The 16,867-nt window shown below is 39.9% G+C and overlaps 1 protein-coding gene and 1 long non-coding RNA gene across 2 annotated transcripts in view; one reads left to right on the top strand and one right to left on the bottom strand.

Moving 5' to 3' along the window:
• LOC145456251 (uncharacterized) overlaps positions 1 to 16,867 on the bottom strand; it is a 248,805-nt gene that overhangs the window by 98,346 nt on the left and 133,592 nt on the right. The gene's annotated exons all lie outside the window — the stretch shown is intronic.
• LOC145455957 (neuronal pentraxin-2-like) lies at positions 9,127 to 10,884 on the top strand. The gene is made up of 3 exons (XM_080333989.1): positions 9,127 to 9,192; positions 9,267 to 9,321; positions 10,193 to 10,884. The coding sequence occupies exons 1-3, from the start codon at positions 9,127 to 9,129 to the stop codon at positions 10,804 to 10,806; spliced, it is 735 nt and encodes a 244-aa protein (XP_080190115.1). The 3' UTR covers positions 10,807 to 10,884.

Raw genomic sequence — 16,867 nt, 5'->3', positions numbered from 1 at the left:
TATCGGCTCGGCTTTTCTACATCTTTGGTCTGTACTGTGTTTGCCGGGTCGCTATTGATTGCTAGCTAGCTGAATAAAAGGGGGTGGAGTGAAAATGACTTTTTTTTTTCAAATCAAAAAAGGCCTTCCTCAATCCTGACAAATGACCTAAAACTTCAATTAAAAGTGACTTCAGGGTGTTTCCCCCATTTTCCAGCCGGCAACCCCCCAATTTCTGCGCGTGGGGGGGGTAAAATGGCCCATCTCGGCAACCGCTGGTCGTAGAGTCATGATATATAGCTCAAAATCTGCGGAAGCATCATGTTTCTATCTGTCTTCTGAGGAAAGTTTTCTCTATTGTGAACGCAAAATGAGTTATAGCCAAAAAACTATATATACGCACATTTTTGTTGAAATTCAGCATTTATTCTGACGAACTGTGATCTGCCATTAGTTTTTTTTAAAAGTAAAGTAACACACTGGCGATACCGAATATTGGGCCCATATTACAAATATATTCACAACACAGTCCTTTTAAAATCGGTTCAAAACATCATAATGAAACATTCACATTGAACGTCTTATATTAAAAATGCATTCTTTTGTCAAGTTTTTTCATCAGTTTACGAGACTTAATTTTTCGGCAAATGAGGCCATCTCGTCTTTGAAATCCCGAAACGTGCCCTGATGCTTCTGTTACGAGCTTTACATGATGTTCCATGCACTGTTTGATTGCGGCATGGAAGAAACAAAATCAGAGGCTTCTCGCGGCATTCTTCTAACTCTGCATCAGTTAAGTGCTCAATCGCTGGAGAAAGTTGTTGATATATGGTTCAATATCAACCAACTCGTGGTATACCTTTGCTTCCAAGTTCAACTTTGAGACGCAGAATAAACGAACAGGACCGCAGTTCAATTGGTTGGAACTGCGCAGTTCAATTGGTTGGAACTGCGCAGTTCAATTGGTTGGAACTGCTATGACTCTCAATGTCCAGGAGTGAATTTTATTCAGCGGCATGTTTTCGAATCGCCAGCACCTTGGTCACACCCAATTGAAAAAAACTACGTGGAAGTGTATCTTGTTGGCCAGTTACTCAATTCAAAAAGCTCTCGCCACCACTTATGGCCTTTCAAAAGCTCCCATAAGAAATTGTTAGTGACTTAAGTAAGGACCAGTTATATGCTTATAAATGTGCTGGGCAATTATTCAAGGAAATGCTGATGATGATCTGGCTTACTTGGAGGTTGGACCACCGGTTGCGCATTCAAGATGGCTAACTTTAGGATGCAGTGCAGAGTTTTACGGTATTATGTAACGGTGTCGAAATATCGATGTAATAGCGCGGACTCAAGAGTCATTGCAATGTGGCTTATTGATATGACATTGTTACCGGGTGTGCTTGATGGCATTCGATCTGCATCAAAATTACCGGCTATGATAATGTCTGTGGATTGAAGGCTTACTCCCCGATGTTTGTATACCAACACATTGCATGCAATGTCACACACCTCCATTTACGCGTATACTGGTGTGGGCAAACAAGCGCGCCGTATGTCTGGATGGTATTTTTTCGTGGAAACACGGGGTGTAACATGTTTATTTTGAATATTGTTCATTGGTTTATCGATTCAGAGTTGATATCCGGATCCGGTTACATACTTTATCAGGGTTTCCGATTTCAAACTGAATGTCGAGACATACATTGACCAATAAAGACACAATATAGTAAACATGCGGGGGAAAACTCGACCTGGAATTGTTATCGCGATGGGTGACATAAATCCAAACCGTTTTCCGAACACCGTTATCCACGTACCAACCATCATCGAGGAGGTGTTTTATTCAGACATTTTGACTCTGGAAAATCCAAAGCACGAACCCAGACATCACAGAACTATCCAAGCCTATAGTCCAATTTTCCAAAACATGCATTTCGGTGTACAAGAGCATATTGTATGTGGTTAACCGATGATATTGATGTGATACGACTGATGGGGGTATACTCTGAAACCGGTGGTCCGTGTATATTTCCGTCACTGTTCGTTGTAATCTATTTCAAACTATCGTCAATACAACGAATACCAAATTGTCAGGTGTATTTGTCAGATTTCAAAATGAAAATGGTTTTGTTACTCTAGGAAAATCTAGATGACCAAGAGAAAATGTATTGTTACACTGGGTAAACGCCAGATCTCCAAAGGAAAATGATATTTTTACTCAGGTAAACGACGACCCACCAAGTGAAAATGGTTTGTTGCTGAGGGAAAAAATATATTTCCAAGTGAAAATGGTCGGTTGCTCAGGAAAAACCTATATTTCCAAGAGAATATGGTTTGTTGCTCAGGTAAAAAATATATTTCCAAGTGAAAATGGTTTGTTGCTCAGGAAAAAAATATATTTCCAAGTGAAAAAGGTTTGTTGCTCATGGAAAAAATATATTTCCAAGTTAAAAAGGTTTGTTACCCAGAGAAAAAATAGATTTCCAAGTGAAAAAGGGTTGTTACCCAGGGAAAAAATAGATTTCCAAGTGAAAACGGTATTGATACTCAGGTAAATGATAGTTTTCCAAACGAAAACGGTTTGTTACCCAGGGAGAAAATATATTTATAAAAGAAAGTGATTCGTTACTCTAGGTAAAAGTATTTGTCCAAGTGAAAATAGTTTTTTGCTGTAGGAAAAAATAGATTTGTAAACGACAAGGGTTTGTTACTTTAGGAAAGGATAGATCACCAAGTGAAAATGATAATTTTACACAGGTAAACGTCAGTTGTCCAAACCAGTATGATATTTTTGACTAGGGTAGGTATCTTGTGTTCAACGCTGGTAGTGTGATTGGTCTTGTTAAACGTAGTTGCCGAGTTGTACAATATACTTTTCGTGCGTATACAATTACGAAGTGGCGGAAAATGAAATTGCTATTATGATCGTCAGAAGATTGCTGTATGTTGATTTGATTTGTCGGAGTAGCAAACCTAACATTCGCATATATGACAAGCACAATCATTACCGCGAATACATGTAACTGACTCGCTCGGTCTCGACCAATGCAAAATAGATGATTCGTTTTTTGAAACCGTAGCGAAGACCACATGTAAATCGATGCGATAGACTTCTATCCCCTTACATTAAGTCGTGTCGTGTCCATTTTAATACGGGGGGGCCCACAGGTATGACATGCACACACTAACACCGTGAACAGAAATCGATGATTTTGATTAATAAAAATATTTCTTGACTACATCGGAATGTCTATGTTGTAGAAAGTAAATACTTTTATGGAGTTGTGTGTTTAATGAAAGCGATTGGTTACAAGTATGTGTTGGGGAAAGAAAATTTATTTTTCTGTATGTGACAGTTTGTGACGAAATGAAAATAGATTCGTGGTTTTAATTGAATTGTGACTGTGTTGTTTTAATGTACGCTTCAACAGGTAGACTTGACACTGAACAACAATTCGACTCACAAAATATGTTTGCTGTATGATTTGTCACTGGTGCGCAAAGGGTTAGGAATATTTTTGTATGATAATATCTTCTAGCTGTTTTGTTGTGAGGGCAATCATGCCATGACTCAGCACTTTTCGTTAGCAAAGTAGATTGATCTATGTGAAAGATGTAAGGACCGTGACTAGAAAACATGTGTACTTTGTTGTTGGAGTAGCTGATTTACTGCTATGGTTTTGACATAACCCTCTGCAAGTGAGTATGCTTCTCTTTCACGAAAGTTTACGTGGCTCCGTTGTAATAAATTTGTGTCAACTAAACTCGGGTGGATACCGCAATTGTGCTGGACTTACACATGGTATTCGCATACTGTACACATACAAACTTTTGTGTAAACAACTCTGATGTTTCTGTTAGTACTAGTTCTGTGTTGAACTATTTGATTATTAAGATACATGAACACCCATTCAGACAATAAAGTTCTTGCGATATCGAGACAGTTTGAAAGCGTCACCAATCATTGCGTATGTTCGTAGCATGAGAATATCGAATATTTTCATGTGTCATGAATAAACAAATGTACTTCGATTATCACAACAAAGGGAATTGAGATCAACGCAGTATTTCGGAAGTGAATGAGTATCGTTTGGTATGTTCAGCAATCACTAAATGACAAAAATATCAAACTGCGCATACAACTCGGTTAGGAAAACGATACAGTTACAAGTCGGATGTGATCTCGATTTACAGATGACAGCTTGATGATGTAAAGCTCAACCACTCCAGTGTGTTTATTGCAAAGTATTTGACACAAACAAAATATTGAATGAAGACTTCGGTTTCATTACCAAGCTAGTGAAAATTGTTTTCTATTGGATGGATATGATTTACCTTTAGAAAAACGATATAGACCGATTAGAAAAACGATATAGACCGATTAAGCGACGCTGTTTCATATCCGTCGAGTGAGTAAAATTTCGTTGGAGTTCGGTTTAGTGGGTTTAATTGTTAGGGATTCAATCACATACAAGTAACGTCTTTTACGGGATGAGTATTGTGACAACATATACTTTGACGAATGACAATGGGGGAAATTTCCGAATGCTTTGGTCGTGAGCGTTCTACAAATATTTCCGGCATACATTTAGCAAGCAACCTACAATATTCTTTTGTTATGGTAATGACTTTCGTAAGTTTGGTTTTATGATTACAATTACTTATTCAAATGATAATTTATGATCACTACTTTGAGCACCAATACAAACATAGATTTCAGTGTAGCACCTATTGCGATTTTATCAATGCTATGAGTATACTCAAGTCTAGTAGAATAAGATGATCCAGTAAAGATATTCCAAATTGCTTCTGTGTTGATCAAAGTTTTGAAGTGTAAATCTGTAGACTTCACAATGTCTTGGAGAGTGCGAACGGAGTTATGTATTGATCGCGCGCTTCAAACGGTACTCGATACCAAAGTGATATTTTCACACTCTGTAAGTTGTGTATGTTTCAATGCGCTGTCACAAATCCCGACAATAAATCGTATCAATTGCTGGATTCAATACTAACGATATTGTGATATATTGACTCTACACTTAGTCGTTTCAATTACCCGCTGCGAATCGGGATAATAAAGCATTTTGTATCGGGTGTTCAATATATGAATAATGGAATTATTACATCTTTAGCACCGGTTATCGCAAACGATGGATTTTAATAATTGTACTGGTTGTTGAATGTAATAATACCGATATTGTTGTTTCCTCTTTAGTCTTGGTTACTGGAACACAATTACATTTGTAAAAATGTTTCCTGATATCCACGATACGCAGAGTGATTTTTATAAAGGTGGAGTAATTTCCCTATCAAGAACATTTCAGACACGTATAGTTTTACAACTTAATATGTTAATAACAATTGCACTGAAAAGTTTGTTGTTGCCATAACATTTACCACAACACCGGGTCTAATTAACGCAAATAATTTAATAATGAAGTAATGATCAACTATTACAAAATCTCATTTGTCAAATCAATGTGTCAATCCTTATGTCCACAGCATGATAACTTTGAATATAACACCACCGTTCGATTGTAAGAAATGAATTCTCAACTACGTTGGTCGGACTTTCAAATCTCGTATACTCAAACATATTATGTTAATCTCAAGTCACCTACAACGAGTAGTAATTATTTTTTGTCTTACAAAATATATCGAGGAATAATTACTTTGTCTTGTAGAATAGTATAACAACCTTTACAGTGGGATAAAAATTATCGGTCATATGAATACAACCAGATGACTTAATTCAGGTTTGCTAGTTGTACTGATATAATCAAGTAAGTGAAAACTAGATTTTTAACACCGGCTAATGTTGTGAATAATTCTTTTTAGTATGGTAAGATGTTAAAATGTCTCTTTGGCAAACGGAAAGCCGGATCGCGAATAGAGTTGTAATGTCTCATTACTTGTTTCAAATCAATGTGCGTATAATTTCGAAATGTGACTGGATCAAAGTTGGTAGTCATGTTTGTCAAACATATTTCAATTCACACTATGCCAAGGTTCAAATATTTTATTCTGGATTATCTGAATTTACCTTTAGTACATCCCGCGAATGGATTCCGACACCGCACTATAACATTCTTAATAATAAGGTCTCAAGGATTTTCAATCAACAATACTGGAATTTTTTGGTAATGTTAGAGTTGGCAAATGATTAGTTGTGTGTTTTTGTTAAGCGTTTGATTTCTTAGTAATAAATACTACGATTGTATGTGCAATATGGGTCGCGCGCTGCGTAATCCTCTTGCAAACAGGCCGCGTTTCCGAATTTCAGAACCGGACGTATTTAGTGTGTCACACAGATCAAAACCCCGCCACGGACATCTGTTTTTTTTCAAAATCGCACAGCGCACTGCGATTTAGTGAATTTCCTGTTTAGCCAATCCAAGGATTATACAAAGACTGTTAACTCCCTCAATACCACGCACCTAATTCTATAAATTTCGAAGGATTTGCTGATGACTCTCACTTTACCAAACGATATGGCATCGAACAGCGTCAACAGTATGCAAGTCGACTGAAGAATACCCACCTGTGAATCGGTATGCGGAAATAAAGATGAATACGTCTCGATCGCCGCTACTTGTGTTTCTCGAGAGGAGAAGACGGTCAATTCTGGTGCCGGAAAGGAGTTGAAATTATACAGTTTTACATTGAAGGATGATACTGGTGAGGTGGTTTTGGACCAATGGAACAAAGCCTCGCTCGTACCCGGGAAGAAATATCAACTCACTCGTGTTAAAAACTGTGTCGGCAGCTTGAAAATCGATTCGTTAACTAGACTTGTTGAATTGAAAGAATAGTTTGCATATTTGTATACCACAATACAATATTTCATTTCGCGTAAAATGTATGACCTATGTGATTCGACAACTGGATTAGCGCGGTGTTTTTCTACTGATCGAGGTGTGAAAATTGTACTATCGCGGTGAAGTTGCGACTGTGAACAGCAGATTATTTTGTAGGCGCGAAACAGCGAATAAGCCGAAAGTATTATTCAGCTAGCAATCAATAGCGAGGAAAGAGAACACGATCGGTCATTTGACACGACTAAACTACGATATCATATATAATTTACGATCAAACTATTTCGTACTGAATGGAATAGTGTAATATTCGATAGTAGCACGCGGTTGGCCGTGAAACAATTCAGCGCGCAGGTCATTCGAAATATAGGTCGCACTGCTTAATCCTCACAACAAGCCACGTTTCCGTTTGTGCGGTTATTGTTGGTGACTATTCAACACCGCGCGAGAGATGACTGAAAGTACGAATCACGACCGCACCCGTAAGAACACATGGTGAATCAGTAGAGACCGTGTAATAATACACGACGATATACACATTAACAAAGGTTCATTCACATGACTATTTACTTGATACATATTCAACACGAAGTACGACATGCCAACAACGAAGCCGTGTGCGACCGCTGTCTATGCTGAAAAGGGTTACTGTGCGACCACAAGACACAATAGCCGCTCGCCACCCCCGCCATAAGACATAAAAGCCGCTTGCCACCCCCGGTTTTCCAGCCGCTCGCCACCCCGCCTATAAGAAATAAGAGCCGCTCGCCACCCCCGCCATAAGACGCAATAGCCGCTCGCCACCCCCGCCATAAGAAATAAGAGCCGCTCGCCACCCCCGGTTTTCAGGCACCATGCCACCCCGCCCATAAGAACCCCAGGCAAATCACGACCGATCTATATAACTACTATCGTAATCGTAATCGTAAGCGCGTGATTCTGAAGTAATCGTAATCGTAACGATTACATTCATGAAGTAATCACCCCATGTCTGATCTCATCATACCTTTTCATCGCAAGCCTTATATTGTATTCCAATATCTCTTCTATGGGCTTTTCGAAGTACAGAACTTTAATATTGCAGCAAACAAAACGTTCATATTGTTAAATTTATTCCACTGAAAGCTTTTCGACTGACCTCATTTACTGGCGTTCACTGCTGAAGAGAGCCAGTCGAAAAGCTTCCAGTGCAATAAATTTAACAATATGAACGTATTGTTTGCTGCAATATCTCTTCTGAAGTTCGTTCTGAGGAGCAAAACAGACGTAATCGTGAGTAATCGTGATTACTTTTGAAATGTAATCGTAATCGTAATCGACTACTTCATGATTTTGCTGTAATAGTAATTGTGATCGTAATCGCGGGATTCACAAGTAATCGCAATCGATTACATTCGTGAAGTAATCATCCCATGTCTGGTGGTGGCCAACACACGATCAACTTTGTTATAGCGGTTACACAAGTTTCGCATTTGAAGGTGGTATAGTTTACCCATTGCAAAAAAATATCCTATTGGATGGATAAGTGAGCAACTATCAGCGAGTAATATTTTGATATGGATTTTATATATGGTTGTAAAGGGAGTCCCTAAAACCCCCTGCAGACGTCACCGTCTTCACCATACAGACACTTGTTTCTGCTATCGCCTGAATTATGTTACAAAAACATTACAAATTAATTGCATCAATGTCTATAAATAAGATGCGAAATAAATGAAAGATTGAAAATTTATGAGAGAGACATACCATAACATTTGAGGCAGTGGACGTCAAAGGGGTCGCCTCGACTTTTCCTTGGATAGTTCGCAGCTTGTGCCTGCCAGCTTGTGTTTGTGCTTGTGCCTGTTCGATTTAGAGCGGTTCGCGCCGACCAGGAGATAAAATATTTACATATTTGGAAACATGCTACAATATCATTCGATTGATACCAGTTATTAAACGTTATGAGATCGGGTCTCCCCCTATAGCAACAAAGCGGCCTTCAACTCTCGTCAGGGTATGCAAACGTATAATCGTTCTGGGACTATACAGGCAATCTACACGTAATAGTCACATGCCCAAACCTTATCAGCTTCGTTTGTAATCACAGGGGCTTCACCGGTCTCTACTGCACTTCTAAATTTTTTTATATCTATATATTATATTACATTATATATATTTATTTATATATTTATTATTTGTATTATTTATGTATTTAATATTTATATTATTTATATACTTATATATTTATTTATTTGGTAATAAACAATTTCGCATTTTCACCAAATTCATTACCGTTGCACCGTTCTAGCTCATCGAATAATTATTAGTAACTGTTCACCGTCAGGAAAATATGAATCCCAGCATGTTCCAATCCCTATTCATGTGCATCGCATACGTTGCCATCGCTACAGCAGTGGTAAATAATATAAGCTAGAGTTGATTGTACGGTTAACGTACCGATTAGATATTTCATCTTTATCTTTGTTGCAGGAACACGCAGAATATCCTGGGAGTAAGCATCTGCGGACGGCAAATATTTTGGCAAGTGCGTAAAAAATGTTTAAGTATAAGTCCGATAATATGCAGCGTATCTTGTAAAGCATACACGTCGCACTTCAAAAGATCAGGATGGTTAGAATCCCTGAAAAGTCCTCATTTGTGTGTGCACAAGCGCGCCATTACACCATAACGCCGCTTGACCTTATAATGACTATTCAAGAACAAATCGGTTTTTGTCATCTCGTCGTCTTGAAGTGTTGCTGGAGTAGTAATGGCATGAACTTGGAAGACGTCACGTGGTATCAGAATACCGCTAGTCTCTATCCATACCATAGTGGTATAGTCATCGAATGATAAAGGCCGGTATAATTCGAAAAATATCGCACATATCTAGATCCCGGACGGTATATCGGTTAGCCATCAGCCGATACATCGGGTCGATAGTAGCATTAGCATATAGACATCGGTGGCGGTCACCTCGATCGAATACAATTCTAAATTGCAGTGTCAGTTGATGTTTTACCTCCTCAATATGCAATTAGGGCAGGGAAATTCGGTATGTGACCAGGAGCCACTGGATAGTTGCTCAACATTGATCCAATCCACACAAATATTTAGCTATTATAAAATATCATATGAAATATTACGTGGATAATCACGGGAGCAAAAACCATAAATCCTTCAATATTGCTCATTGCAATTATACGGAAAAATCCCTGAAAAAACATGGCAGAAGATCTTAGGCTTCAGTTATTTGTTCGAATTACCGCTCACTATCGGCAAAAAAGTCCGCTAAAGCATTGAAACGACTTTATGTACTAGAAAGTCTTTCGCGTTGCTGATGTTGGCACCTTGAACGCTCAATATTACGTATATTGTTCACCGTTCAAATTGCCTGTGTACCTATATTTATTTAGATTGCCCACAATCGACGTATCATTTTCCAACCGGCGATCAAACTCGCAGTTATCTGAGGGTCAAAACTCCAGTGCCAGATCTCAAACAGTTTACCACGTGCCTCTGGATGAAAAGATACTCAAAGAATTTCGACCCGTGGATATCGTACAGTGACGGTCGATACAATAATGCTTTCATAGTGTTCACGAATGGAGACGCATTGCATTTATGGATAAATGACAAAAGCATCAATATTCCATTTCCTTTTCCTACTAGTACTGACTACCATGTGTGCATCGCATCGGCTTCATCGACTACTGGAAAGCATTACGTGTTTGTTAATGGAGAACTGCATCAAGTGATCGGTCACACACCTGGAATCGTAAAAGGAGGCGGAATATTTATCATCGGCCAGGAACAGGATTTTGTTGGAGGTGGTTTCGAAGCGGCACAGTCACTGCAAGGAAGAGTCACCAATCTTGCATTATGGGATAGACTGCTCGACCTCAGTGAAATAGTGGAAATGTATCACAACAAATGTATTATCTGTCCTCCTGCAAGCATCCTGTCCTTGGAAATTGATAACGTCGATATTAATGGAGGAGTGTCCGCGCAAATGACCAGAAAGTGCTAAGCGGCAATAACCTCCAAATCAGCTCCCGAATACCGCAATTTTATGTATACCGTATATTTTTACTAATTTTATTCGTATAATGCTTTTATGAAGATATCATTTGTGTTACAGAACTCTAATTTAATATGCAATATATAATAACTGCAATAACACTTCTTGCCAAAGCTCGATTGACTCTCGGCAGGAATTATTGTGCAAAAATAAATTATAACGACGCACTTATACGGTAATTCAAAAATAGTGGTAGCATTGCGACTCAATGCGAAATTGAAAAATAGCCTATACATCCTGATGGGTCTCATCAGAAAATATTTGGTGAGCAAATATGACTGCTACAATACACATAAGTTAGGGTTCTTATCCAGGGGTCAGTGGACCATTTGAGGATCCGAGGATCCGAACCAAGGGTTTCGAGATGTCTTGCACCCACAAATTGAGCAGTCCCGGACTTAATTGGATAAAGAAAGATTGTGTTGTTGTGAATTGTAAGTAAACTTCGTAAGTAAACTTCAAGTCAGCCTACAGTAATAACATGAGATTCTAGGAATGATATGGCAGCGTCATCAAAAACAGAACAGCAGCAAATGACATTAACCCTGGCCCATGAAAAGGTTCGGATATACCATTTTGGAGGCAATATGAGGATTTCATAAACGACTGGAATGATGTTTTCATCGCTAATATTAGGAGATCGCGTAAAATATAATATTAATGCGTAAAATATAATATTATTAATATTGTATCATTTAAACATCGCGAGGGCTACATGTGCACAGTTTGCAGTGGCGGCTAGTGACAATATCGGGGGTAGGGCAAGGGCTGCAAGCGACTTTTTTATCAAGATGACGTCACAATGGCATTTTCCAACGTAAACAAGTAACTTAATGATGGTACGGTAACATGAATTTCCCGGCAACAGTGATTTTAACGTATGTGCCACGAGAGGTCCGCCGGTGAGCTGTGACTTGAAGTGAAGTAACTGCGTAAACGGCGTACGGAACAAAGATTCAACACGGTTCATGTTCGCACTAGAGCTGACTAATTATCTGCAGAAATGGGAATGACTATTCCTCGAGAGATAGCGTAAGCCTAATTGGAAAGGTCAACGAGTTCGGACGGATACGCAATTGTTATCTCATAGATTGGGCCTGTCATATTGAATCCAAAACATCATTCTGAAGAACTAAGAATAGCAGCTTCGGAAATTCGGTCTCGGTACAGCATAGGAGATTTTGGCCTTGAAACTGGAGACTGACACGACACATACGGCTTCATTACTGTCTATAGGTCTGCTGCGAAATCGCCTTTGGAAACTATATTACCGAATAAATACGTGGATGAAAGCCTTAAACTGAGTACACTGTTACATGACATCATCGAGAAGTGACCTCATGGCCCTCTTCGGTATGGTGCACTGTCAAAATTAATGCGAACAGACCAACACCGAATTTTGCGTAAAATTTACTGAGGAATAGGCTGATCAAGTGATCAGCTGTTAGCCGCCATCGAAAACGATATAGCTATCGCGCTTGACAGGGGGTTGTAAGCAAATGGCTTGAAGGCCACAATTTCACGGTGAAATTGACATTGGAGATCAAAGTAAATATTTGAATGCAAACTGAGAATGATATCATCATCTCAGTGAACGTTACCGCAGATACACCGGCTTTTGCGTGAAATCCGCAATGCGTTGTAGGCTAAAGTGTCAGATCGGAGCACATCTCTACCATACTCGACCTTGAGAACGAATTATTGCCCTAATCATTGAGTGTCAATCTTGAGACTTGGCACAGCGTTCGATACTAAAATCAAGACATACCGTGCAAAAGCTTATGACGGATCTAGGTAAGGAGCACCGTGAAAATCAATAGAGACCAATACCGGCTTTGCGTATAATCTGTTGCGATAAATGACGAGTCAGCTCTCACTCGAATTAGGAAACGAAATTACCACTAACACAGTTCAGTGACAAACTTAAAACTTGGTACAGCGTTCGATACTAACATTAAGACTTACTGTGCCAAATGTCATAACCGATCTCAGTATTGAACATCGTCAAAATCAATGGATACCAATACCGGCTTTTAAGTAAAATCTGCTTGCGATACATGACGGATCAGCACACACTCAACTTCGGAAACGGAATTACTACCTTAAACTCTAAGTAGAACCCCTGAAACTTGGAGCAGTGTTAAATACCACCATCACGACATGACGTACCAAGTTTCAAGAGTTTTCATGGTTTGAAACACCATCAAAATCGACCTATACCAGCAATGGTCGACTAAACGCATATGACGGTAACCGAGTTCAGCTATAGATACGATTGTTACATCACACCTTAGGGGCACAGAGCTATTGTGCCCCGGTTACTCGGTAATTTTATGACTATAGGAGAGAGTAAATCACCGTTTCTTTATTGTGCGCGGCTTTGAGAGAATAGACAGTGGAAGCTTGTTATGAGCGCTACCAGGGCATGCCCCGGCTTGGCATTCGCAAAGCGAAAACACAGAAGAAAATTCCATTTTCGCAGAGACTTCGCTATATATGGGCATTTACAAGCGAAAGGACAAGAAGAGTACCATTTTCGCTGTGATTTCGGTATATATAGAGTGGTGTGCGTCTATAAATGGTAAAGAATTGTTATTGAACCGAATTTTAGGTGGGGCAATGCCCCAGTTGCTCTATAGGACGAGCCGCCACTGACAGTTTGCGATGTGTTGGCGATCGAGCAGTCTCAAAAGATCGAGATTTTGTCTCTATACACAAGGTCTTGCTAAAATCGAAACGACAATTCTTATTTATTGTGTTCGGTATAGATCCACTGTATATTCGCGTATGAAAAAAGGAATGGACAAGTGGTGGTTAATTGACAACAAGCAATCATTATAATTTAGTCAATTCCAAACATTTTGAACGCTCTGCAAACATGACGGTATCGCAACTATATGCCATCTGTACGGCCATTAGTGATGCTAGAACAGAAGTTTAGATGAGCAGATATATTCGCACAATCACGCCTCCCTTGTGACGTATGAAGAACAAAGTCATCACCACAACATCAAACTCGAAACAATTGAGTTCATTGATAACAGCGATATCATAGGCAGAACATCGTATTACTTGGTATGGAACAAGGAATTTGAATCTTCCATTTGACTATGTCTTTCCATACCGTATCAACTATATGTGGCGAGATACCGTAGTGATATAATCCTCTGCTGCAACCAGGGCTTTGTAGCCGGAGCCCAGAGTCATGCATTTTGCCGGAGCTGGATCCGGATCCGGAGCTCCAGATAAAATTCAGCCGGAGCCGGAGCTGGAGCTAGTTATTTCAGGGGTAGCTCCGGTTCCGACGTATTTCATATGATGCTATTATGTATGCAACAACCATATCTGCTGAGTTCACATAATTCAACAGAACGCCTTCGCGAAATTAAGAATATTTTCCTCTTTGGCGCTACCTTATCCGACTGACCATATTTCTGGGGATTTAACAGCAGAGCAGTCATATGCTAAATGGTAAATTTTCATACATGAATGCCGAACCTCGGTATGCTAGATATGCCTATGAATATGTGGGTATTCGTCATACCCGCAATTTCATCATCAGCACAACCTTGTTGGCCAATTGAACGGTTCTAAAATAATGATCACTATGTATTACGCGAAATGGGAGAGAGGATAAAAACGTGATTTCGTTGCACATGCCGATATGACGAGCAGGAGCCGAAAAATTCCATCTCATTGTAGCAAATACTCGTTCATTCGTGATAGTTCGTTAATCGGGCCGCGAAATTGAACAGTGTTGTTGAGTATGCATGCCAATTGAAATTCCTTACTGCGCATGATCGTCATTCACTCCAGTAAGGACTTTCGAACGTGAATAGGGGATAGCAGAAGAGTAACCCAAAACGCCGTTTCACTCAGCGAACAATTGTCGCGGTGCGAGCGACTCAATGCGATGTCAGTGCCCCAGTGTATTCATGTTGCAGACAAATTACTGATTTGATACGCGATTTCCAATTTGTAATCATCTGTTTCGGTAATTCATTCTTGATGTCTGCTTGATACTCTAGTATTCCCGGATTATCGCGCAATGTGACTTGTAAATGTGCAATGTGCATACTGCATAGTTTAATTCGTTATGGGCATGGCGCAACGTTCATGGCAGTGTTTAATTCGTTTATTCGATTCGTTTCAACGGGAAAATATTATATACCGATAAACTTGATCAACACCGGATGGACTGGAAACGAGTGCACCAATATCGAACATTTGGTACGAATCGAATTTTATTGATGAGTTTGTGATCTCCGCCCATATTGCTCTTACTACCGTTACAATTGAGTAATAATCGCTTATGTAAAGATTGAATTGAGCTGTATGGCTTAATGTAAACGAGTACAGTGCCAGTATTATAACACCGCATCAGAATTTCCATACCGTACACAGCAATGGCATGTAGTAAAGTGCGTTCTGGTGCAACTTTGATGTTATCGACGATTGACAAGTATTCATAATGACGTCACAAGTCGACATGGCGGTACCTATGTCGTCGTTACTGCATCCGATGTTACTGACGGCTGACAGACTCTGGGATATTATAGATAACTAACCTACGGGTAAATTGGTAATCTATATAGACTAGGGGCGGCCAACCGTTTCGGCTGAAGGGCCGCATGAAATTGACGAACGAGTGCGCAGGCCACTAAGCGCGTAAAATTTTGAAAGTTAATATTGATATTACTTGGGTATATTGCGGGTCGACTGTATTCCGCCCGCTGGGCTCAGTTTGCAAGGCAGGACTATTCGGCATCTGGACATATCGACATCAAAGATTTCCGCTAATATACGACAATCATGTTGTACCTACATTTCATAGTGAAATGTGACTGGACCCTAGATCTTCCAATGCGTCAGAACTCATATTTTAGTCATCAACATCCCAAGTGTTGCGGCCAGACCAATCATATTTTTGGTTGGCCTTGCAAGGTTCACAATCTGAGCAATTCAGTTCCGATAATATAACAGGATTTCGATAATATGATGGGAAATTAGTTCGCGGGCTACTCATAACCTTCTTGTGGGCCACATGTAGCCCAAAGGTCGCGAGTTGCCCACCCCAGATATACGCAGGCACCTTCGATAGTTTTCAGAGCCGGAGCTGGAGCCGGAGCAGTGGTAATAATGCGGCTCCGGAGCTGGAGCCGGAGCTAGTGTATGATAGAAGAAAGCTCCGGAGCCATAGCTGGAGCAATGCAAATTTACGGTTGCTCCAAAGCCCTGGCTGCAACACCAATGGGTTGCGGGTTCGAGTCCGACCACGGTTGGCTCCAGAATTCCGAGTGTTGGAGGTTTATCTTGGCTCCTCGCCATTTCATCCGTGTAAGCGGTGTCTTATGAAAAGCCGAGAAGTGGGCCGTGTTACAATTCGGCAGCTACGGAATAAAAATGGAAAAAATTCGCCCGGTGTAAATGACAATAGTAGTCCACAAACACCATGAATACCTCAAAACAAACAAGCAGACCATATCAAGTGACTCACGCATAGATTAGGCTTACCATATTTTGGAAATCTTGGAAATCTAAAAAGAGGACACTTTTTCAGAAATTTGAGACTTGCAAAACCGGAGAACAATTCTCAAAAATCGGTGAAGTTTTTCCACTTTGTTATCGGTTGACTAAAAAAATAGTTCAACTTTCCGCTCAGAGCCCAAAATACCGTTTTGCTCTCGACTTTGCTAGGTGGTTGACTGAGCGAAAAGTTGACCTTTTTTTTAGTCAACCACCTAGCAAAGTCGAGAGCAAAACGGTATTTTGGGCTCTGAGCGGAAAGTTGAACTTTTTTTCAGAGCCTAAAGCACCGTTTCCCACTCCGAAATACCCGCCGGAGCTTCACTTCTCTTCTAATTCGCGTCATATCACTCGCATTTTGCTCTAAATGTCACCTAAATTTTCAAAAAACAGGACAAAATCTCAAAAAAAGATGACAAACGGCCGTCCTCCGAGGACACTTTCAAAAAAGTCAAAAAAGAGGGCAAATCCTCTTAAAAGAGTA

Source organism: Botryllus schlosseri, chromosome 14 (genome assembly GCF_051294905.1).
Source record: "Botryllus schlosseri isolate E-star chromosome 14, Bs_hap1, whole genome shotgun sequence".
NCBI classification, from domain to species: Eukaryota; Metazoa; Chordata; class Ascidiacea; order Stolidobranchia; family Styelidae; genus Botryllus; species Botryllus schlosseri.
Note: the sequence above shows the minus strand (reverse complement) of the source record. Positions and strands in the feature narration are given on the sequence as shown.